We start from the raw sequence: 25,011 nt of genomic DNA, 5'->3' as shown, positions 1-25,011 counted from the left end.
TGATAAAATGGGAATTCTAGAAGGCTTCATTGTGTTCACACAGAACCTGTACATGAACCAAAGCACAGTAATTTGCACAGAACAAGAAGATACTGCATGGTGTCACATCAGGAAAGGTGTGTGTCAGGGTTGTAGCCTCTCACCATACTTATTGAATATGTAGACTGAGCAATTAATCTGAGAAACTGGACTATATGAAGAACAGTATCAGGAATGGAGGAAGGCTTGTTAATAATTGTGATAGGGAAATTAAGCAACATTCCTTGTTGAAAGTGAGAACTTTAAGAAGCATTTGTTGATGAAGATCAAGGATTGCAGCCTTAAATATGGATTACGATTCATCATAAAGAAAACTCAAATCCCCACAACTGGACCACTAGACAACATTGTGATAAATGGATAAAAGTTTTAATCTTGTTTCAATCCACAATTAGTGTTCATGGAAATAGAAGACAAGCAATCACATAACACACTGCATTGGGAAAATCTGTGGCACAAGCTCTCTTTAAAGCATTGAAGAGCAAGGATGCCATTTGAGGACTAAAGTGCACCTGACCCAGGCCGTGGTGTTTCAGTCTCCTCACAGGCATGCAGAAGTGGGACAGTGCCTAAGAAAGACCAAAGAAGACTGGTGTATTTGGATAAAGGTACTTTTGAAAACACACTGGAGGTGTCATGGACTGCTAGAAGAACAAACACATGTATCTTGAAAGAAATAAAACCCAAATGCTCCTCATAAACTGTAATGACAAGATTGTCTCACATACTTTGCATGTGTAATCAGGAAAGACCGGCCCTTGGAAAAGGACATCATGCTTGGTAAAGTTGAGGGGCATGTAAAAAGAGGAAGTCCCTGGATAAATGGATTGACACAGTGGCTGCAACTATGGGCTCAAACATAAGAATAGTCGTGAAGATGGCACAGGACTGGACAGTATTTTGTTCCATTGTACATCGCGTTGCTGTGAGTCATAACTAATTCAAAGGCACCTAACAACAACAACTACAGCACAATATGGGAATACATTTTTCCAGTGATGAAATTTTAGCATCGTAATTGACAGTGTTGTGAATATGTCTTATTTTACTTATTGAAATAAAAATAAGTGTTGATTGTCTCCTACAAACAACAGCAAAATCAATGAATGAATGATGGTTGACCTTTTTGTTGTTAGGAGTTGTTGAGTCAGTTGCTACTCGTGGAAATTCTATATATAACAGAATGAAACACTACCAAGTCCCAAATCAGCCTCATAATTATCATTGTTTGAGCCCATCGTTGCAGCCTGGGTCAATCCTGCTAGATGATCTTCCAAGTTTCTCTTCCTCCTGCTTTAGAAAGCATGATATCTTTTTTTAGGAGTTGGTCTTTCCTGATAGCCTGCCCAAAGTATGTGAGGTATAGTCCTCACATTCTTACTTTAAAGAACTGTTCTGGTTGCATTTCATCCAAGACAGTCCATGATATTTTCTGTATTCTTCCCCAACACCATAATTCAAGTGCATCAATTGTTCAGTTGTCCAACATTCAGATGCAGCTGAGCTGATTGAAATTACTATAGTTTGGGTCAGGGCTATCTTAGTCCTCAAAGTAACTGCTTTGTTCTTTAACTCTTCAAAGAAATATTCTGCAGCAGATTTGCCTAATAGAGTATGTTGCTTGATTTCTTCACTGCTGTCTCCATGAGCATCAATCATATATCCAAGTAAAATGAAATTGTGATAATTTCAATATTTTATCCACTTCTCATGATATTATCCATTGGTCATTTGGAAAGAGTTAGATTTCCATTGGTCCATTTGGAAGGAGTTAGATTTCCTTAATGTTGAGTTGTAAAACGTATTGAAGGTTGCAACTCTTAGTCCTCATCCCCTTCCCCTTCAATAAGCAAGATTGTGTCATCGGCATATAACAGGTTTTCAATAAGCCTTTCTCCCATCCTGATGCTGCATTCTATTCAGACAGGACAACTTTTCAGATTCTTTGTTTGTCATACATATTGGATAAATGTGATGAAAGAATATAGTCATAAAATTTAATAAATAGATTAAAGATTATCTGAAAGAATAAAATAGAGGCATTCATGAATGACTTTCATAGTTGTTGCTTTTTTTAATCACATTGTTGTTGTTGTGATTCGGTGCTATTGAGTTCGTTCCAACACATGATGATCCTGTGTACAAGAGAAGAAAACAATGCCATCCTCGGAATTATTGCCATGGGGAGCCCATTGTTGTAGCCGCTGTGTCAGTCAGTCTTGTGGAGAGTTGTTTTCTTCCTCACTGAGCACGCCCTTCTCCAAGGGCTGACCCCTCCTGACCTGACCGCTTGTCTAAAGACTGTAAGGTGAAGTCTCACCATTCAGAGGCATCTAAAGAGCATTCTGGCTTTGCTTTTCCAAAGACATATTTATTTGTATTACTGGCAGTCCATGGTATATTGAATGTCCTTCATCAGCACCATAATTTAAAGTATTAATTTTTCTCTAGTTTTTGTATTCATTATTTCGCCTTCACATTATGTGACACAAGTTGAAAGTTTTTTGTTAGGTGAACCGTAATTCTCAAAGCTACACCTTTGCCATTCATCTATTTATTTAGCTCCACAAAGATTTAACTTAAGGATTTCTCTCTGAAGCATCACATGTTTTTAAAATCACATGTTTTTAAAAACACACATTTTTAAGCAAAATCACGTTTTTAAGGAAAACTATCAAATGTACATCCATTATTTCTCAACATATAGACACTAGGGCAATATACTTCTAAAGACAATGTTTCCATCTCTCTAACTCCCCACCCCCCATTTTATTAGGAGCTAATCCAAACATTATACCATTCCATGGTTCAATCATGTCAAACAGTTGTACAATTGTTCCCCAAATCCGTTTCCAGGCATCTTCTTCCTGCTTGAACTACTTGATGTCTCCTCTCCTGGGTTTCGTTGCTTTCGTGCTTTGGAGAGGTCTTTTACTACAGCTTCCATGTACACAAAACTCTTTTGAATTCCCATTCTTCGCAATGATATCTATAATTTGGTATGATCCTCACAGTTGAATGCCCTTGCATAGCCAGATGAACATTACTATGCTTACTAAAATCTAGTTGTTATGTATTGCAGGTGTTGTGGCAGGCAAGAATTGAGCATTGTTTTTATTCTGGACTTTTGTTATAAAAATAAAATAATCAACCAGCTCAAATTGTTCTTCCCTTTAATCATTTCTTCCTCCAGTGACTTGACCCTTATCATGTGCTTGTCTTCTAGGTGAGATTGACCTTCAGATTCTCTCCAAATTCCAAGCTCAATATCCAGGAATTCAAATAAAAAATGAAGTTGTTGAACCAAGTGCTGAGCAAATTGCCAAGTACAAAGGTATCTGTCTGTACCTTGTGATGCTACCTGCCAAATCCTATCCCCAAGGGCTTATCATCCCCAAAGTGTCCCTTGAATCATTAACAGCATAGTTTCCTGTGGCATGCTCTTTGGAAGCTTGTTGGTAGAAGAATCTAATTAATTTGTTTTCTTGGCAGGCATGACTAAACACTTTAAATATGAACCGTAAATAATTAGACTCCTTTTCTTATCAACTCTCCATCTATTCCCCAGTCATCTTTTTTTTCTTTTAAACTGTTTATTCATAAGGTCAGTCATTGCTTAATCAGAAATATTTAAATGGAATTCCCACCCTTAAAGCACTTATGTTTAATGAATTACCCTGTGTTGATTATTATTATTTTCTGAAAAGAATCCAGTCAGGTAGTAAATATTTCAGGCTTAACAGGCCTGATAGTCTCTGACTAGAGTACTCAACCCTGCTATAGATGCATAAAAGCCACCAATGACAACATGAAAATTCATGCATGATGCTGTTTTTCAGGAAACCTTTATTTATGTAATTCTGAAATTTAATCTGTATCTGAAGATTATGCAATTACCACGTGTCTTAAAATATTATGATTATTTTTAGTCTTTTATCTATTTAAAATGTGAAAAATGTTTTTAGCTTGATGTCCATACAAAAAAGGTAGGCACCTGGGCTGTAGTTTGTTAACTTCTGGTAGCAAAATCATAGCTTTTATTTCACATCAATTTCGCATTGGAAAAAACCTACCCCTATTTCCCCATTAAGAGTAAGATCATGTAATCTATGTGTGACCAGGATTCTCATTGTTATTTTTGATTGACTCTTTAACTTCTAATTTCATTTAATTCAAGAAAAAAAATCAGAAGGAACTCTCTGATCTCCCAGAGCTCTGTAAGAAAGAAAAATGTGCCTTATACCTGTTATGTATATAACATTGATTGCATTAAAATTCTAAATGGAAATGGGTTCCACATTTGCAATTAAAATTAATGGCGTGCTACTGCTTCTCTGTATTTCAGAACTTGTAGCCAAGACATCAAACCTTGAGAACATAAAGTTTGCTTGGCATAAGGAAACATCGTCTGAATATCAACATAGAGTGACGGAGGAAAAAGAGCATCAAAAATGGGACTTTATTCATATGATTCAGGTAAGAAATATTTATTATAATATACTGTCAGACATGTATCGGAAGGCTGCCTAACATTCTAACGTGTAAAGAAAAAAGAAAAGTCTTCTGATTGTAGTTTTGGTAAGTGAACTTTATGTGTCCAAATTGAAGATAAAAATTTTGGAGGTGACTTCATGGCAGTGAGTTTGGTTTGGGTTTAATGAATTGGAATTGATTCCATAGCACTGAGGATAGATTGCTTGTAAGCATTTAAAGTTCTTATTTTTTAAATTCAGTATACCTCCACATTTATTTTTTTTTAATGTTGGGTTAATAATTTGTTTCTAGGAATCATTCTAGGGTTGAAACTTATGGATAGTTTTGAGGATATTAGAGTGATAACATATCCTATCCTATTAATTTCCTAATAATATTAGCAGTCTAGAGTGCCTTCACAGTCCCTTGCTGTGGGCTTTACTAGGGGACCTGGCTAGTGGGCATGTAGAAGGAGGAGCAGGTGAGGCGAGTCTTCAAGTCATTCAGCTTTACTGATAGCGGACAGCCACACTGCAGATAATCATCTCCTTGGTTCTGCACGGACTGACAGGATAATGGATTTGGAAGTGGGGGTCTCTTGTGTAAATGATATGGAGCCATATTTCCAGGGAACACAGATAGTGCTGGTTATCATATGGAAGGTATAGACTGTATTCATTTTCAAACATTTCATTGTGATTGAGGTGAAAGTTTACAGAGTATGTAGCTTTTCCATTCAACGATTTACACACCGTTTGCTTCATGACGATAGGTGTACTCCTCTCAATGGAACAACAATCTTCCCACTTCTTCCCTGGGTGCTCTAGTTCCATTTTTTCTTCTTTCCTACCACTTCCTACTCTCTGAATGTATTTGGGGGCAAATATTGCCCTTTTGGTCTGAATATTTGGATTGCTTGTGGATATTATTGTCCACCTGATAGGCCTATCTGGTTTTTGCCTGAGAAGTGATCTCCAGGAATGGATTCAGTTCCATATTTAGGGGTTCAATGATCTCTATCAGACCAGCCATTCTCCCTTCACCCACTTTTCTGTTGTCTGCCGCCTAGGGAGTGGGTTATATGTAGATCATTGTGATTGGGTCCCCCTTTCTTCTTCCCCCATCCCCCTACTCTCCTGGTATCTCTAGTCTCATTATTGGTCCTGAGGGGTTTATCTCTCCTGGATTCCCTGTGTTTCCAGATAATATCTATACCAGTGTACATCCTCTGGTCTAGCCAGATTTGTAAGATAGAATTTGGATCATGATAGTGGCGGGCAGGAAGCATTAAAGAACTACTGGAAAGTTATATGCTTAATCGGTGCTATACTGCACCCTGACTGCTCCTCTAATCCTTGTGACCCTACTGTAAGGGGTTGTTCAGTTGCCTAAAGATGGGCTTTGGGTCTCTACTCTGCACTCTCCTCATTCAAAATGATATGATTTTTTGTTCTTTGATGCCTGATACCTGATCCCTTCGACACCTCATGGTCACACAGGCTGGTGTGCTTCTTCCATGTGGGCTTTGTTGTTACGAGCTTAATGGCCACTTGTTTACCTTCAAGCCTTTAAGACCCCAGACACTATATCTTTTGATAGCCTGGCATCATCAGCTTTCTTCAGCACATTTGCTTATGGACCCACTTTGTCTTCAGTTATCCTGTCAGGAGGGCGAGCTTCAAGGAATGCCAAGTTAATAGAACAAAGTATTCTTCAATTGAGGGAGTACTTGAGTAGAGGCCCAAATGTCCATCTGCTACCTTAATACTAAACCTATAAATATATGTGCAAAGATATATGTCCCCATCATCATATATACATGCGTATTCCCTGGAGATTTCATTGCTCTGTTCCCCTCGCTGTTCTATTGCACACCCTTATTGCTTCCCCTCAGTGTGATGGGGTCAGATCAGGCACAATTCCTGCACTGTCTCCAGTGTTGTCCTCCATAGTGCTATGGGTCAGTGAGGGACATCATGTCTCATAGTGTGCTTTGGTTGCTCTGAGCAGGGATATCATCCTCAAGGTTTGAGGGGCTAGGACGTGCTCCATTCTCTCTTCCTCCTCCTTCATTTGCTTCTGTGTGTTCTGATCATACATATCCTTCTTCCTGAGCTGTAGCTTCAGTGCTGTCCTCTGAAATGAATTCTTGTGCGGGGAGTGGGGACTGTTCACATAGTTGGGATTGGGGCCAGCCCCGCAGACCTATTGGTCCCCTGCTTCATGCCGGTATGTTGCATTCATATCTTGGAGCACCAGGTGGAAGTCTGGTCCCTCTTTCCCTGTGGAGATATAAACAATGCCCTCCCCTTGGGTGGGTTAGTGCCCTGTTCCCTCATTACCCATTTATTTTTTTCTCCACCCCCCCGCCTCCTTATTAGTTGGCTACTATATGTATCCCTGGATTTGGTTTGCCTCCTGCCATACTATCTGGACCTCACCCCAGGAATGTTTGTATACAGTAGTGTTTTCCCTATGGCCCTTTTGCATTTTTTAAGCTTACCTCAGTGGAATCATGTTGTACTTGTCCTAGTGTGTTTGTTTACTTCGGTCAGCATAATTTCCTCCAGTTCTTCCCATGTAGTGATGTGCCTCGTATGCTCATCACTGCTTTTTAGGCATGCGTAGTGCTCCATTGTATGTATGTACCGCAGTTTTGAAATCCACTCAGGTTTTATGCAGTATATTTGCCCAAATGTAATACTTAATTTGGTTCCTCAGTTGAGGCTTCCATGATCATTGATTATGGATCCAAATACAATGAAATCAACATTTTCTCTCTTTATCATGCTGTGGATGTTTTTGTTTTCCCTGTATGAGTTGTAATCCATATTGAATTCTGTTGCCCTTGATCTTCACCACTAAGTACTTCAAGTTTATTTTGATGTGTTTTTTTATCTTGAGCAAGCAAGATTTTGTCACCTGCATATGTAGGTTGCTAGTGAACCTTCCCCTGCATTCCCTTTCACATAGTTCACGTCTCTGATTGTTATATATGAGGTTAAGTAAAGTGGATTGTTGCCATTGTTCCAGTTCATATGTCCATGGGTTTATTCCCCCCCCAAAATCCAACATGCTTAAACATGAGTATATGGCTGTAAACAAGTCCTTTCAGTCATACCCTTTACTGAGTTTACTTAAGGTGCCCTAATTTTTAAAAAAAGTCCAATTAAAACCTTGACTTCTAAGGGAATCTGCTGGGCCAGTTAAATTCAAGGTCAAGCCATTACTCAGAAGGTTACGGTGACTGGGGGGAATTCTAAGGAATAATTCAGCTAGATTTTCTTGAAGAGCACAGAACAATCACTATGTTTTATTATGAAAAAATATCAAGAAAATTAAAAATCACAATGATGAGAAAAATCCAGGAAGGTTGGGCTAAGGCTTGTTTTCCGTGCGTCACAACAATGCTCACCTTTGAAGGTAGCAAAGGCCGTCCCATGAGACTTCTGTGGGCAAGCCTCGTCTCATCTCTCCTCAAGTCCTGATTCCGTCCCTTCAGACATCACTTTTATTCCCCAAGCTGAAGGATTACCGAACGTGAACAAGATCTGAATCCTTCAAGGACAACCAAGTTGCCATTGAGGTGTTAAAGAGCCCAGGATTCTTAAAGGGAAAAGGTTGAAGATATGGAAAGACCATCTTAAGAAATGGATAGACCTACATGGAGGATATGCTAAGAAACAGTAGCTTTACATTATATGATATTTTTGTTTAATAAAAGTTTCTCTGAATGTGGTTGGTCTTGCTCTCATATATAGATATGAGAGATACAGAATGTACTCACACATGTGTGGCCATGTCAGCTGCAAAACTTATATATACTTCTGGGTATATTTGTGCATGCTCTCTCACACCTGTGTTCTGATTAGAAATGTTAAAGTGTTAGTTAGAGTGTTCTGCATAAATCTAGGAGGTTGAATTAATTGTTCTCATCTTTATCCTTTCTGAGGTTTTTTCTCATTCTGTCTTACAATGAAAAGAGTGCATATTTTTATTTTCATTATATTTATTATTTTATTATATTCTTATTGTTGTGTAACTGTCTAGCTCTCTTTTAAAGTATATTAGAGCTTGTTTCATATCTTTTGAACCTAATGTACACATTAGTTGTGGACATATTTATTATAGTTATGGTGGATTGACCTTTGAACCATTATATAATACCCATCCTTATTTTATGGATTTTGCCCTTAAGGTCACATTGTCAGAGAGTAATATGACTATGTTTTCTTGATATATATTTTTACATTTTTGAATTTTATTTTATTTATCACTTGGCTTGTAAGCGGTCTCTTGTAGACACACATTGCTTAGTTGTGATTTTTAAAATGCATTCTTTCATTTCCAACTTATTTAGTGATATATTTAAGCCAATTGCATTTGGTGTGGTGATCAATAAGTAAATATTTACTTCTGTTCTTTTGTTATGTGTATTTTTAAGGTGTTGATCGTTTCTTTGTTTTACTTATTTTTTTCTATTAATTTCATTTTGTTGGTGGATTTCCTGTCCTTTCTTTCGTTGTTAATGTTGTGTCTATCAAGTCTTTATGGTTTTCATTTATTTTGCTGAGTAAATGTGTTAATTTGACCACTGGCTTCGAATGGGGGCTCAGGGAGGTAGTGAGTGAGGTGAGGAGCCTTTACTGTCACAGATTGGGGTACTTTTTCCTGGCCCTGGGTGTGGGTGCAGGGTAATTCCTGCGTGTCAGCACCAGGTGGTGGAAACTTCTACTGGAAATGCTTCCTGGTTTGCCTCAATACGGTCATGCGGTGTGTATCCATCTAACAGAGCTCTGATGCCTGCTACTTCTTTGGGCCTGTAGCTTTTGCACCACTTCTCTTTCCACATTGCACTCAGTCCAGTTTCTCAGCCTTGCTTTTCGTAGTCAGGATTCCAAAGTCGTCATCTCTCTCCAGTTTGCTTGTTGTGCGTGTCTTTGTTGGATAGGGGCATTCTGAAGTGTCTGACTGTGCCACCATCTTGATCTGATTCCTGCTATGTAGGACTTACATGTTGGCTGCATCTGAAGTTGTGCATGTCTTAGAAATGACCACTAGACTGACTTTAGGACACATCTTGATTCCAGTAGACCACACTACAGTCACCTCAAAGGAATAAACTTAGAAGAAATCAAATGAAAAAAGTGACTCCAAGACGGACCCCAGATGGTCCAACATTTCACCTGCCTTAGCTGACAGCATCATTTACTTAAAACGGAATGCTTTACCTTGTCCAGCAAAACTACGCTGCATCTTTACTATGGAACAAATAATTATTGCCTACTGTTCCCCTCTCCTTGTACCTCCTCAGTCACAGGTGAGGATTTTATTTTATATTATACAGGGAACAGAGAATATCAGACAGATATTAACCTTGTCCTTATCATTTCCTTCTTTGATCTTATTAAAAATGTCTCCTATTGACAAGAGTCAACATCTCCCCATGTCTCTGCATCCAATATTCCTCCCCATTATGAAAGGTTGCAGCTTCAGACATCAGCTTCTTCTTCCTCTTCCTCTTAAAATACCCATGTTCTCTATTTTGCAGCAGCTCTGTGTCCCTTTGTCTTGCTAGTCTTTGTTCACTCTTTCCCGTCTGCTCTACAGTTTTCTTGGGCCGTGTGTCTTCCACGACGATGCTGTGCTTGATACTCTCATGGCATTCTTTCAAATTAATATCTGCCGACAACTGTGGAGAATGTCATTGCCTTTTAGAACAAATTACAGATGTCTAATACATACAATTTCCTCTCTTTTAGCCAGAATATTTCTTAGGTTGTTGAATGTCTTGCTGATCAGTTGAATTTGGGTAAGGTCCCATGGTAGACAGCATGGAATAAATATGGGATTGAGGCAGAACTGGCCCCAGGCAGGTCAATTTTATTTTATTAGTTAATAAAAGAGGGAAATAACTTCAGTTGTGTTCCCTTTATGGAATGACTTCTGTCATAGGGACATAGTACACATAATACTAAATTCTTGTCCAAGAAGCATGAAGATGAAATCTAAGGAGAAAGTATCTATGAGAATGGATTTAAAAGATTGAAGTCCTTAGTGAACTTTCCCATTCCCAATGCATAATTCCAAGCTCTGTCTTGACATTTTTCTGTTCTTCCCGGTGGTTCACGCAGATTTAGTAGCAATGGGTGGGATGACCGCTAAGACGCAATGATCTAGCATGTAACCTATGCTCATCCACTCCTGTTTTCCCTAGGGAATCTGTCTATAACAGCCTTACACTTTTTCTATGATTTTGGAAAAAGCATCTGTGAACATATGGCGAAGCTAGTGCAAAGGGTTTAATTTTAAAGCATCATTCCATGAACTGGGACCTGTTTTTATGCTGCCAGCACCACTTTCTCCCAGAAGAAATACAATTCACGAAATATAGAGTAGGCATAGAATCAGTGCCCTCATGTGAAGTCGAGATTAAGCTATAAATGTCTGTGTTGTTGAAGCCAGAAGATAAATTTACAGCTGTTTGGCACTGGCTGTGCAGGACCACAGTTTTCTTTTTCAAAATATTTTCTCAGATGATTATTTCTGCTCTCTTTAGAAGATCATTAATTCTAACTTTCTTCAGAGCTTTGTTGTAAAAAGTCTCTTAATTGCTTAAGTGGAGAGCAAATGCTTTGAAAATGATAAGGGCAAAGAATATACAGATGTGCTTTATACAATTGATGTATGTATGGATTGTGATGAGTTGTATGAGTCCCTAATAAAATGTTTTTTAAAAAAAAGTCTCTTAACTTGAAAATCAAACTTTGTAGTGAACACGTTGTCCAAGCAATAAGATGATCAACATGAAAAAAGTTTCTCATTTCCTTTTTCCTTCATTTCTAGATGCTGTATTATGTCAAAGACATCCCGGCTACCCTGGAATTTTTCCATGGCCTCTTAGCTACAAATTCTATGATCTTAATTATTGTTGTGTCAGGTAAGTTATTGTCATTCAAGTCCGACTTTCAGAAAAGGAGTGGTGTGTACATAGAATTATGTGTTTAAAGATGATTGGCATAGATCTCCTAAAGTATGACGTGTTTTTTTTCTTTCTTTTTTTTAAAGTATGATGGTGTTGATCTCTGATCTGATCACAATACAGAGAACATAGTTACCAGTAACTGTTAAGTCAGTAGTCCCATGAAATTGCAAGTTTCTTTCTTTCTTTTGGGAAAATATCTTAGTCTTCCAGATAGGAATCATTTATATATAACTTAAAACACATATGATAAATGAACATTGTTTTCATTTTAATAAATTTTATCTTTATTTTCCAAAGAAGGCATTTGACTACGTCATATTGCTTCCGGTGGAAACCTCACATTGAGTACATGAATAATATTGCTGGAAAGTGAGCTTTGGAATTGTTGAGATCTTTCATCCATTCCTGCTGTCAGTTAGCATTCGCTACCGATTGCCCACTAAGTTCTGGGCTGATTAATTCCAAGTACACAACCGCACATCTCTTCCTTAGCTTGTTTCAGACCACATACTCAAAACCCAAAGGTCACAACATTTGTTTGCTTCCAAATATGAGAAAGAGCTTCAAGGCTAGTGAACATGGGGTTGGACTTATGTGAGAGCATGCTAGTAGACCAGAGACTTTTGATACACCACTTCCTCTCCAAAAGAACAATTTGTAAGACTATTTTTATTTCTAAATAAATATTGCATTCATATGGGGAGTAGCTGGATTCTCATTTAGAAGTGCTTATGTGTACTGAATCCTTCATAGTAAGTTCTCTCTCAAGAAAGACTTTTATGGTAAACCATTTTGTATTATATTTAGGAATACAGAAATAAACTTAGTAGACAGTCCATGCTTGATTATTGACATCAATAACAGAGAAAATGTGTTGTAAGATTCCTACAAGTCATGTTTATAAGTTCCTTTTAGTTACTAGCAACTATTTATCACAGATTTCTCCCCTCTGTTTATTTTTTTCTCTCCAATTCCATTTTCGACTCTGCCTCTCTAAGCCTTTCGTGTGTGTGGGCCGCTCTTTGCCTGTGTTGTTAGCATGGGCTTAACTCTATCTCCTTTACTTCCTGAAGCAATGTCGTTCCCACTTGGGGCAGACATCGAGGTCTTTGAAGAGGAAGAACAGCATAGGACAAAGCACAATGGCAGTGTCTCTCAGCCCTCTCTGCCTGGCATTTCTCTTGCTTGGTCTGGGGCCACCATCTTTCATGCTATAATCACAGATTCTTCTTAGCTTTCCTTCATAAAACCGTAGCTGTTGGCTTTTTTCTTTTCTTCTCCCTAGAAGATGCTACCTCCTCCACCTTGTTAAGTCAGTTCATGAAACTAGTCACCAGGGAATCTATTCTAACCCTTAGTGGACTATTTGTATCAGGTGGAAGATGCTTTGTTGAGTCTGTTTAGCTAGAACTTAGTAAGGATACAGTGCACAGAAGCACGGCTACGAGAGAACTAGAACTCTTCCCTATGAATGTGATCTTTAACTAGAGATAAAAACAGCTTACCAATGTCTTCTTGTGGAGAGGAAGGTGTGTATCAAAGATCGCTGATCTACAGGCAAGCTCTCACATAAGTCCAACCCAGAATCATAAGCAACAACCATGTTCACCAGCCTTGATGCTCTTTCTCATATTTGGAAGCAAACAAATGTTGTGACCTTTGGGTTTTGAGTAAGTGGTCTGAAACAAGCTAAGGAAGAGAAATGCGGTTGTGTGCTTGGAATTAACCAGCCCAGAACTTGGTGGGAAATCAGTAGCGATGGCTAAATGACAGCAGGAATGGATGAAAGAACTCAGCAATTCCAAAGCTCATTTTATAGCAATACTTATTTGTGAACTCGGTGTGAGGTTTCCTTTGCCACTGGAAGCAATATGACGTAGTCAAATGCCTTCTTTGGAAAATAAAGATAAAAGTTCATTAAAATGAAAATAATGTTAATTCATCACATGTGTTTTAAATTATATATAAAGGATTCTGTGTTAGTCTGGGTACTTTAGAAAAACAAAAACTCATATGTATAGTTTTATATAAAGGGTAAGTGCACATCAAGAAAACATCCCAACCCAGTGCTGCCCAAGCCCACAAGTCTAACATTAACCCATTAACCCATATGTCCGACACAATCCATAAAGTCCTCCTGCATCTTACAAAACACACACTATGATGCCGACTGCAGGAGGAAAGTTGAGTCAGTAAACCTGTGAACATCTCAGCGCTGGCAGAGGTCTCCACACAGCTGCTCCAGCGCCCAGGGCTGCATCGGGGTAGGTCCATGTGGCTTCTCCTCAGGGATGTCTTGCAGGAAGTGAGCCTTGCCTGCTAAAGTAGGGAACTGACTAAGGGAGCTGCACTCTGGTCCAACCACCAGAGAGCAAGAGACCCAAAAACTCGAGAGGCTGGTCTCACTGAGTCATTTATCCCTCCACCCTTCAATTAACCCCACATGTTTTTATCTGCCAGGTTAGCACGATAAACTAACTACCTCAGATTCCTATCTAGAAGACATTTTCTTAAAGGAAAGAAACTAGTAATTTTACTTTACTACAAAGGTTTTCAATGGTTGATTATTGTTTAAGGCATTAGCCAGGCTTTTGTTCTAAACCGCCTTGGGGTAGACACAGACACAATTAGTAACCAAGCTTGCCAACCATTTGCACTGCCAAAGGACTCACTGTGGTCAACAGGAGAAACTGTTGCTTACCCTTTTACCTAAATTAACCTAAGTATCCATGACCCTGTTTTCTCAAGCAACGCATTTCTTGAGATCAATCCTGTGCTTATATCAGCCTATGCAAGCAGCTCCAATTTTAGTTTTTTTCAAACAGCAGTAATTTCTTTGTTGCATTAATAATCCAATATAAATATAATGGCAAGCTTTTAGAAAAATAGACCAAATTTAACTTCAACCTAAGAAAGAAATGTAATCATGTTTAAACCATATATTTATATGAATTCTTATATTTGTATCGAGATCGGTCAACATATATAGGGATGATCCACCTTTTTACTCATTAATTTTGTAATTTGATGGTTTCACTTCAAATCTTTATGTACTAAACTAGTTTATTGGTACCAAATGAGTTTCAGAAAGCTCCCCAGGTCATTCTGAAACGTGCCCTACTTTTCCATTCTCACCCTTTTGAAAGATGCATTGCCCTAGCGTGCCTCTTCAAATGCTGAATCCCAAATGCTAAGTTGCAACATTTCCAAAATTGAACATTGAACAGTGTCCTAAAATTTGGAATATCTACCCCAAAATGATACACCCTAGGTGCTGTTGTTCATTAAGCTTTGTACAGTCATTTTCAGAGAAGGCTTTTTGTAAATTCCCTTTATTCAGGATAATACACTTGTATAACTATGTTGCAATGTAGAAAAGTTAAGTGTCACTGTACGTATATTCAGAATAGCCCAGATCTGTTTACAAAAACGGAGTGTCTGTCTGGATGGGGCAGGTGGTTAAACGGTTGGTTGGCTGCTGATAAACTGGTGGTTTGAGTCCACCCAGAGGCTTCTAGGGAAAAAAACTTAGAAATATACTCTCTAAAAATTTCAGCCATAGAAAGCCCTATGGAGCAGTTGACTTACTGGTTGGATAGAGACTGGTGGTGCCCATGAGACTCTGATGCTTAATCACCATTCAGGTCTCTAAGTGAAGTTCACCCATGTGGCACAATTTATAGCCAAACGATAAGCCGGTCTACAGAGGGAATGATAGCACTATTTAAATATGCACAATGTAGAATAATAAGACATTTCAAGATCTAAGTGGCAGCACTTGCCCAAGAACAAAGTTGACAAGGAAAGAAGAGAGAGAAACAGGAGCCAGGGAGGAAGTGGGGTAATTGGTGTTACATTCAGGAGTTTTCAATCAAGGAGCTGAAACAATACATGCATGAATTGCTGAATGGAAAGCTGGTAGACTTTGTAAGCCATCACCCAATTCACAATAAAAAGTTAAAACAATACAGAAAGTCCTATGAAGCCCAGTCCCACTCTGACAGCAGAAGACCATCATGAACCAGGGTCCCCTGATGACAGGAGGTTTATTCACGAAACAGCATGTCTAAGAGCAGCGATCTACCAACATCTCAGCTAGATTGAGTTCAACATGCTTCTAGTTCAACACCTTGCCCTCGGGGGCCCTGTTAAATATGCCGTGTGACTCCTGTCTGCCCGTCTCTGTCAGATGCTGACCTATTATCCCTAAACAGGCAGTGCATGTCTCTGAATGCCGTGCATCATGCAAAGTCTTTGAACAATATATGTGCATTCACTCTTATTAGATGACAAGCTAATGCCACATGGATTCAATGTCTAGATTTCATTATGCAGACCACCAGTTTGGGCCATGGTCACATCTATATGCAGCCATATTGAACGCACAGACCATACTCCTGTACCCATATTGGCTAAGCAGAATAGCCCTTTTGTAGATTTGGTTCATCTACCTATGACTGAGTGCCTGCCATGTGCAGACAGACACTGCTAGACTATGAAACTTGCAAACATGACTATTAACTTGCTTTCTGCCTTGAAAAAGCTCCTAATCCAATGGAGGATTTAAACTTATACCACATTTTATCAGAGTTATGAAGAGTGGTTAAGGAGAGTTCTCTCTGGAGGGTGCTATTTCAATCCCCATATTTTTGCCAAGCCTTTGTCATACAGAGACACTCAAATGGGTTTTAATTGAAACAGACTTTTGTTTATGAAATCAGAACTACAGCTTGTTTGCAAAATTCACCCCCTCAAAAAAAGAGGCCATAACTACATATGACGAATATGAGATCAGAAGAGATAGAACTTTGCAAATGAGCTTAATAAAGAGCTCCATATAAAAGGCATCCATATTCGATCTCTGTGTCTCTGTGCATGAGATACATAAGTGCATGCAGGCACGTGTTGCGCACAGAAACAGCCAGACACAAAGTCACGTTGGAGAAGCAAGTAAAACTAATTAGGAAATGCAAGGGGAAGTGAAATCACATTGAAATGTCAGCTTCTACTGATCAATCTATTCGAATATTCCTTGAGAGGAGAGAGTCTTTACTTTGTGCGTCTAAGTACCCATTACAGAACGAATCCAGCTCAGTAAATGCTCATTTAATAATAAGTAGCAGAGGCAGTCCTGACTATAAGAGGGATCGATTTGAGAAACAGAAGCGAATTTAAGAGCAAGAGAGATGGATTGTTTTGTTCTGTTCTTAGTGAGGACTAGCCCACATGGAAATGATGTCGGCGGCATATCTTTTTTTCTGAAGATACAGTAGCCAGGCATGAATTCAGAGAGTTAGTTATTAAATTGTAACTTATCAGGTTAAAGCATATTACTCAGAAGAAAATGACAGAAAATCTCTGCCCTTCCTTCTCCTTAACTGACTAAAGGAGAAGGCAAATTATAGCTGTTATTTTTAATACAGTGGGAAGCCAGGAATCTGGTTTATATCACGTTGAAAACAAAAGTCACACCATATGTTGTGCCCACAGAGAGCCATTATGATAATTCATCAGTCAGAGGGTATATAATTGCTCTGCTCAGAAATGGCACGAGTCACAGAACACTGACACTAGCAAATTTCCTCCAATTAGTGTTTGGTTCTTTATTCTCTGCCAGGTTAAAAAAAAAAGAAGAATCGCGGAGCCTGTCCTCAGTACTGGAAGACTTACTTTCTTGAAGACTTGTTTGTAGTCAAATTCCAATCTCAGAAGACAATCTGCTATCTTTGTGATAAAACATTGTTTATGTATTAAATATTGTTTAATGTGATAAAATATTGTATAATACAATATTGTTTAAAATATTATTTACTCAACATCCTCATTGAACCGAGGTATTTTTTTTCGATTTCAACCCAATTCCCCCTACTTCTAAAGCACATTCTGCAGTGTTACTCCCTCTTCTGCAATCTTAGAACATTACTTATCCAGGCAGTCTATTAGTTGACAGCTTCCACCATGAACAGAAGGGGTCCTGGTGGCGCATTGGGGTACCCCTTTGGCGGCTAACTGGAAGGTTAGCCACTTGAAACTACTAGCTGCTCCTCAAACGAAAGGCAGGCAAGGCTTTCTACCTCTGTCCTTGAGCAGTTATTGGCTGGGAAACCCACAGCGGGTGATAGGATTGCCATGTTGGAATTGACTCGATGGCGGTAAGCTTGGTTTTGTGGTTTTTACTATGGTTGCATTATTGTGTTAAATTAAGTTGGGGGACTTTATCCTAATCCATCCAGGGGCCTCTTATTCACCCAGTTATTCCTTTCAGAAAGTCCATGAACAGATGCCATTCTTGATCCTGTCTGCACACTTAATAAAACCGAGGCACATGTTCATGGAGCGAGTCCTGGGGAAAGTCAGGCTACACGGGGCAATCTGGCTTTAAAGGCCGTGGGATTCATTACTGAGGTGTGATGAGTATGGAGGTACCAGGTTACACACATGCTTTAGAAGATCCGTCATTAGGTGGACCTATCATTTGTATTGATAGGTTATAGTTACAGAGTGAAGAACAGCAGGTTTCCTTGTACACTCTTTGAAGATTACAACCAATAGAAATACATTAGCACGCGAATGCCATGTCAGGTTAATTTACTGCATAAACACTTAGGCATCGGACACGTGCTTAGTGTTGTGCAATGACTCACATGGATTATGTAATGCCTGCCGTTTCATTTGAGGTATGGTTAGTTCCATTTTCGGTCTCGCCATTATGAGGTGCCACTGATTGAATAGATTTCCCCCCTCAGCAACCCAAAATAAAACTGCCCTGCAGAGTTTCTGGGGTAGACGTTTTGAGGGCGCCCGGGGTGGTGTTAAGCGTGTCATCTTTCAGTTAGCAGCTAAGTGCTCACCCTTGAGAGCTGCTTTATTCCCATCTACAGAAGAGGAAACTGAACTTCTGAGAAATGCCATGACAAGGTTTGCCATGAAGTAGTGGAAGGGGTCAGCTCATTTCTGCTCCTGCAGATGCCGCATTTCAGTCACTGTGCAGGTTCCATTCAATGCAACGGGCACCACGTAAGCACCTTCAGACTCAGGTGAAGTCAAGGATGAAAAAAATGCTAGGTGTCATCCTAATAAGTGGCGGTACAAGGTCACATCTTGCCATGGTATGTAGGCATGAGAGGCTGCCACCTCCACATACATTGGTTTGAGTAACTCGTCCTTATATTGACGATGTTCTTTCTTTCCATTTCAGTTTTTACTTAATCCTCTCTCTTGAGCATCTGACCACATAAACATCTGCTTTCCTCAGGTTGCCTCTTCAGTGCGCAATACGTATCACAAGTGTACATTGCCAAGACAAAATTGCCCGATAACCCCTTCAAAACTTTTCAACCCCCTTTCTTTCCGTCTTGACTATGGGCAGTTCCATTCTTTCTGTGTGCTCAACACAAAGCTGTGGGAGCATTGATAACTGTTTTCTTTCTCTCACACCCTACCTCCAAGCACTGGCAATCCCATTGGACAGAGGGTCACACTAAAGTCCAGCCACCTCTCAACACCAAGCTCATTGGTCCTAGTGAGTTTCCTATGTCACCCAGACTATTGCAGTAGCTTTCTCACCGGTGTGCCAGCCTCTGATCATCTCCCTGATAGTTTATTCTCATTTGAATGGGCAGAGTGCCTCTATCAAAATATATTAGGTGATGTCATTCTAACACTGTGCTCTCCACAAGAAGCCATATGTGGCTATTTAAATTTAGATTAATTAACATGAAGTCAAATAATTTAATTTCCCAATCACTCTAGTCACATTCCATCTGCTCCATGGCCAAGTGACTAGTGGGCACTCAATTAGACAGCACAGCTATAGAACACTTCCATCAGTTGAGAAGGATCCTATTGGACAGCACGACAATGACTTCCTAACTTTCACCACCTCATCTAGCAGCCATTTACTTCCCAAGCACCAAGCACTCATCTCCTTTAATTGTCCTCCTTGCTAACTCAACTCCAACTTCACTGACTTCCTTGCTGGTTCTTAAACAGGCCAGGTGTGTTGATGCTTTAGGTCTTTTGCAGTTGCTCTTCCATCTACCTGGAGTGCTTTTCTCGTTGTTATCTGATGGTTGACTTTGGGGACTCTGCTCAAATACCATGGAATCAGAGAGGCTTTCTGGATGGCCAACCTATTATCACACGGCAGCCCATTCACGGACCCGGCGCTCCTGTCCTTCTTTACCTGATGTGTTTCCATTAGCTCTTGCCACCCTCTCTGCTCCAACTCACTGCCATGGGGACACTTTTGACTCATAGCGACCCCCCCAGGACAGGGTGAGTTACCAAGACTGCAACTCTTTACAGAAGTAGAAATCTCCATCTTTCGCCCACAGATTGGCTTGTTGGCGTGTGGTTTCCAAGTCTTGCGGTTAATGCCCCACATGTAACTACTTTGTCACCGGGGCTCCTTTGTCACGATCTAGTGTATCATCTATTTACTAATTTATTTGCTTAATTTTATCTTTCCTTGAAGTCCTTGAATCAAGCTCCACAGGAGTATTATTTTGGGTTTTGCTCTAGTCTAAGGATCCAGTGTTCTGTTTGGCAAATAAAGGCAAAGATAAGTGAAAGTGTGAATGCTTATTCTCTTACACAGGAACCAGTGGCTGGAACAAGCTGTGGAAAAAGTATGAATCCCGTTTACCCAGGAATGACCTCTGCCAGTATGTCACATCGTCCGACCTCACGCAGATCCTGGATGATTTGAAGATTCGGTACACGTGCTCTGACCTTCTGTCCACTATGGACATATCTGACTGTTTTATTGAGGGCAATGAAAATGGAGACTTGCTTTTGGATTTTTTGACCGAAACCTGCAACTTTAACACAACAGCACCTATGGCTCTCAAAGCAGAGATTATGCAAGATCTACAAGAGCCTGAATTTAGTGTAAAAAGAGATGGAAAGATATTTTTTAACAATAATCTGAGTTTCATAGTGGTTGAGACATAAATGTCAATCTGGGCAGTATATTAGAAAAATTTTATTTTGAACAATGCTATTCACCACTTATTTTCATATTAAAATTATCATTGTAATCCATAATGTTATAAACAGAGCATTGTCCCATGTTTGTGAAAATCTAGACATTTTTGAACATCCATAAGGAGTTATAGGTGATACTGCTGGTCTTACCACTCCTTAAGGTAGACAGAAGCATGGGTTCAAACACAGGTGAGTTGAAATAATGAGACAATTATCATTGGCTTGTTGACCATCAAATCCTTTCATTTGCTGATTGTTCTGAGGTTTCCTTGAATAGTACTACAGAATATGTCTTTCGACACTTTGAATACTAAGAAAGTGTATGTTTCCTAATTTTCCCCTTTTGTGAATAAACATTCGCCTTTGTATATCTTTCTGTTTGGTTTCCATCTTATTTTCCCTGATCATTAAAAGTAAGCACTTTCGGCACACTACAGAATTAACTCTGCATCCATTGCCATTTCCTACTATTTTGTTCACTCTAGCACTTTCGGCACACTACAGAATTAACTCTGCCATCCATTGCCATTTCCTACTATTTTGTTCACTCTAGCACTTTCGGCACACTACAGAATTAACTCTGCCATCCATTGCCATTTCCTACTATTTTGTTCACTCTAGCACTTTCGGCACACTACAGAATTAACTCTGCCATCCATTGCCATTTCCTACTATTTTGTTCACTCTAGCACTTTCGGCACACTACAGAATTAACTCTGCATCCATTGTCATTTCCTACTATTTTGTTCACTCTAGCACTTTCGGCACACTACAGAATTAACTCTGCCATCCATTGCCATTTCCTACTATTTTGTTCACTCTAGCACTTTTGGCACCCTACAGAATTAACTCTGCCATCCATTGCCATTTCCTACTATTTTGTTCACTCTTAAATTTATCTATCATTTCATAGTGTTATATTTATGTTATTCCATATTTTTCTATTCACTCAAATATTATATTTTCCACTTTTAATATTTTAAATATTTTTAAATATTTCAAATCAAAGTTTGTTTTAGGGTCCTAATGAATTGCTAATAAGTTTTCTCACCAATTTTATAGTTGGCTTTAAAAGAAGTGCATCTTTGACATGTTTGCTATGTCTACATGGTAAGTGAAAGAATGAAGAGAAGAACCGGTTTTTTTACCTCCAAATGGATAGCCAATTGTATCAACATGATTTATTGAAAAAATACAATGAATTTTGGCATTTTCTAAATTTCTAGGAAAATTTTAATGTACTTTGATACACTAAAGTTGATTGTGCTGCCCTATTTCTATTCCAAGACTTAGACATATCTAAGGGCTGTGGGGTTTTAGGTAAAAAACAAAACCATATTTGATGTTCAATATGTAAAACAAAATGAGGTAGTTCGTTTATTGTGCCAACCTGGAAAATAAACACATGTGGGGTTACTTGAAGGGTGGAGGGCTTTCTGATGGTGAGGCCAGGGTGCAGCTACCTTCGCCAGTTCCCTGCTTTAGCTGGTAAAGCTCACTTCCTGCAAGACATCCCCGAGGAGAAGCCACATAGACCTACCCCGATGCAAACTTGGGTGCTGGAGCAGCTGTGTAGAGACCCCTGCCAGTGCTGAGATGTTCACATATTCACTGACTCAGCTTTCCTCCTGCAGTCGGCATCATTGAGTGTGTTTTGTGAGATGGAGGAGGACTTTGTGGGTTGGTGTTGGACATATGGGTTAATGGGTTAATGTTAGACTTGTGGGCTTGGGCAGCACTGGGTTTGGATATTTTCTTGATGCACATTTAACCTTTATATAAAACTCTCTCTTATACATATGAGTTTCTGTGGATTTGTTTCGTTAAAGTACCCAGACTATTACACAAAATAAATGTCCATCTTCCTTTTAGAAGAAGTGTGGTCCAGTGGCAGAATTCTTGACTTCCATGTGGGAGACCCAAGTTCAGTTCCGCCCAGTATCCCTCATGTGCAGCATCAGCCATCTGTCAGGTGAACAAGTTACAGTGCAACGTCCAGAGCTGAGAGAAAGTAAGGAAGATGGCCTGATAGTGTGTTTCTAAATATGGCAGGCAATGAAATGTCACCCACCACGGACCACACTAGTCAATTGTGCTGTGAGTTGAGTAGGGACACCATTCGTTGGAGCTGAGCCACTGACAAAAACGGCATACATAGAGAACAGTACTATTGTTGTGCAGAACTACCCCACAGCGTTTTCTACCATGTTGTTTTTAGTGGGAGCAGATTATCAGGTATTTTGTCTTATGGAGTCACTGATGGGGTTTGAATTGCCCTTTTCTTTGTTGGCAACCAATCGCAAAACTGTTGCACCACAAAGAATCCTTTTACAAGAAAGTACTAAAAATAAGACAAGCTGTGTTAGTTCAGGTAGACTAGAGAAACAAATTCACAGACACTCATAAGTGTATAAGAAAGAGGTTTATATAAAGAGTAATTATATATTAAGAAAACATCCCAGCCCCGTCCAGAACAAGTCATAAGGCCGATATTAGCCATAGGTCCGGTACCAGCTTATAAATTCCTCTTCAGACTCACCCAACACATGGAATGACACTGAATGCAAGAAGACCAAAGGTCAATGGGTGAGAGTCTTGAGGATCCAGTGGCAGTGGAAGCACCTCAACACTTGCAGAGGTCTCCAAGTAGCACCTGCAACTCCATAGCTCTAACATAGCTCCTTGTGTCGCCTGCAGGGAGGAATACTGGAGTTCTCAGAATCCTTTGGAGAAGGCCATGTCTACACAGAGGCTTCATTGGCTATGGCCTGATTGACAGGCTAGACTCCACCCCTTTGCAAGTTGACAGGAGATTATGTAACTGCCACACAAACAAAGCAAAGCAAAACAAAAATACCCCACTGATGTTGAGTCATTTCCAATTCAACGTGACCCTATTGGACAGAATAGACCTGCCCCATAGAGAACAGATCTTTGTGTCAGCAATCAAGCCTATTTAACCACGTAATCACAAGTCTCCTTTATAATAAATAAGTAAATATGTAAGCCCTTCAATATCTAGTCACATTTAAATACATTAATAATTATCACTGCCTGTTAAAACAATTTAATAAACAGATTATGAGTCTTTATTGATGAAGCTTTTGGGACAAGCCCAGTAAATTATTCACTCAGCCACAGCAGTAGGATTACCACTTAATGTTCCTCTCTAATCACTTGAAGAGTCAATTCTCCTCCCTGACCCTCCTGATGATCCCTAGGGTGTGCACAGGGGTACACAGTCTATTTATGCTAACAAATTACCAAGCTTTGTTGTTCATAAGAAGTGAAACTGGCTTGTCTTGCTCTCTTTTCTTAGACAAGTTCATCAATGTTTTTGAATTATAAGTTCTAACAAATGTAATGACAGCTATCCAATCAGATTCCTGAAGATGAACCCTGCAAATTCATCTTACTGAAAAGTACCACTGACAATGGAAATCCATGAGGCACAGATGATTGATGGATATGGGATCATGATGACCTTGAACAACTTTATCAAATGGAAGGAAATCAAGGCTGTGCAGATAAAATTTGTGTCTTTTCTAAAAAGCACATGGGCAGAACAAAAAAATAGAACTAACATGTAATTTAACAATAGCCATGAATAGCAATTTAAAAACTGAGAACCTTACACATACAACCATAGTCTCATTCATGGAAATCCTTCTAGTAAAAGTTGAGGATAAATAATTTCTCATTTGCTTAAACTTACTGTAATAGGAATACATAAATCTTTTTACAGGGGAAATACTGATGCATACTGATGAGTTAGCAATGGGAAACTATACCTATCTTTCTATCTATCTGTGTGTGTGTTTAATTTTCAAGGCCTTATGGTTCAGACAAAAGCCTATAGCATGAATTTGGAATGTGTTATAGATAATTCTACAACATGGTCTCCTGTGGAATATGATAAAGATGCTAATGAATCCTTGTACCTTATGTGCTTTTTCTAAGGGATTCAGAAAATTAAGAGAACTCCATTATTTTTTAATTCCATTTTTCTACAAAGTTTTTGAAGACCTCTCATGTTCTTCGTGATCCGTGAAAGGCAGCATTTTCCCTCGTCATTGTTTTGCCCGTATCTTCTTCAGAAGGGTGTGCAGCACTCTCTCTGCATCGCTCGGCATGGGGCACTGCTAAAATCCAGAGGAGAACATGAAGCAGAGTATTGAAAGCTCTGTCGATCTGGTACCAACAAACAAATGTGTGCATTTGGGGTACACACTCATAACAGCAGAAGCAAAGGACACGCAGAATATTAGATCCAAGTCTGTGAAACTACACAGAATTAAACATATTTGATATATAATATATGTTTAATTAATAATCATAATATATACTGTTTTACCTTTTTAAAGCTTATATTTATATGGTTGACTATCAAAAATACAAACAACAGTCCCAAGAAACCAAACCACAGTCCTCTTACTGAGCTATACAATCAAACAAATGGATAAAATAACCTGAAGCTCCACCTTAGGGCATCTGCCTTCTGCTCCCCTGGCTTTCTGAGTGCCTGT

The 25,011-nt window shown here is 39.2% G+C and overlaps 1 protein-coding gene across 1 annotated transcript in view; it reads left to right on the top strand.

The window, feature by feature from the left end:
• HNMT (histamine N-methyltransferase) overlaps positions 1 to 20,997 on the top strand; it is a 46,219-nt gene extending 25,222 nt beyond the window's left edge. The window contains exons 3-6 of the mRNA XM_075530022.1: positions 3,266 to 3,373; positions 4,385 to 4,515; positions 11,359 to 11,452; positions 20,097 to 20,997. Coding sequence (XP_075386137.1) covers positions 3,266 to 3,373; positions 4,385 to 4,515; positions 11,359 to 11,452; positions 20,097 to 20,452 — 689 coding nt within the window. The 3' untranslated portion in view covers positions 20,453 to 20,997. The remainder of the gene's footprint in view (positions 1 to 3,265; positions 3,374 to 4,384; positions 4,516 to 11,358; positions 11,453 to 20,096) is intronic.
• The last annotated feature ends 4,014 nt before the right edge of the window (positions 20,998 to 25,011 follow it).

This window comes from Tenrec ecaudatus, chromosome 13 (genome assembly GCF_050624435.1).
Source record: "Tenrec ecaudatus isolate mTenEca1 chromosome 13, mTenEca1.hap1, whole genome shotgun sequence".
NCBI lineage: Eukaryota > Metazoa > Chordata > Mammalia > Afrosoricida > Tenrecidae > Tenrec > Tenrec ecaudatus.
The sequence above is the reverse complement of the archived record's forward strand: the minus strand, read 5'-3'. Positions and strand labels throughout refer to the sequence as shown.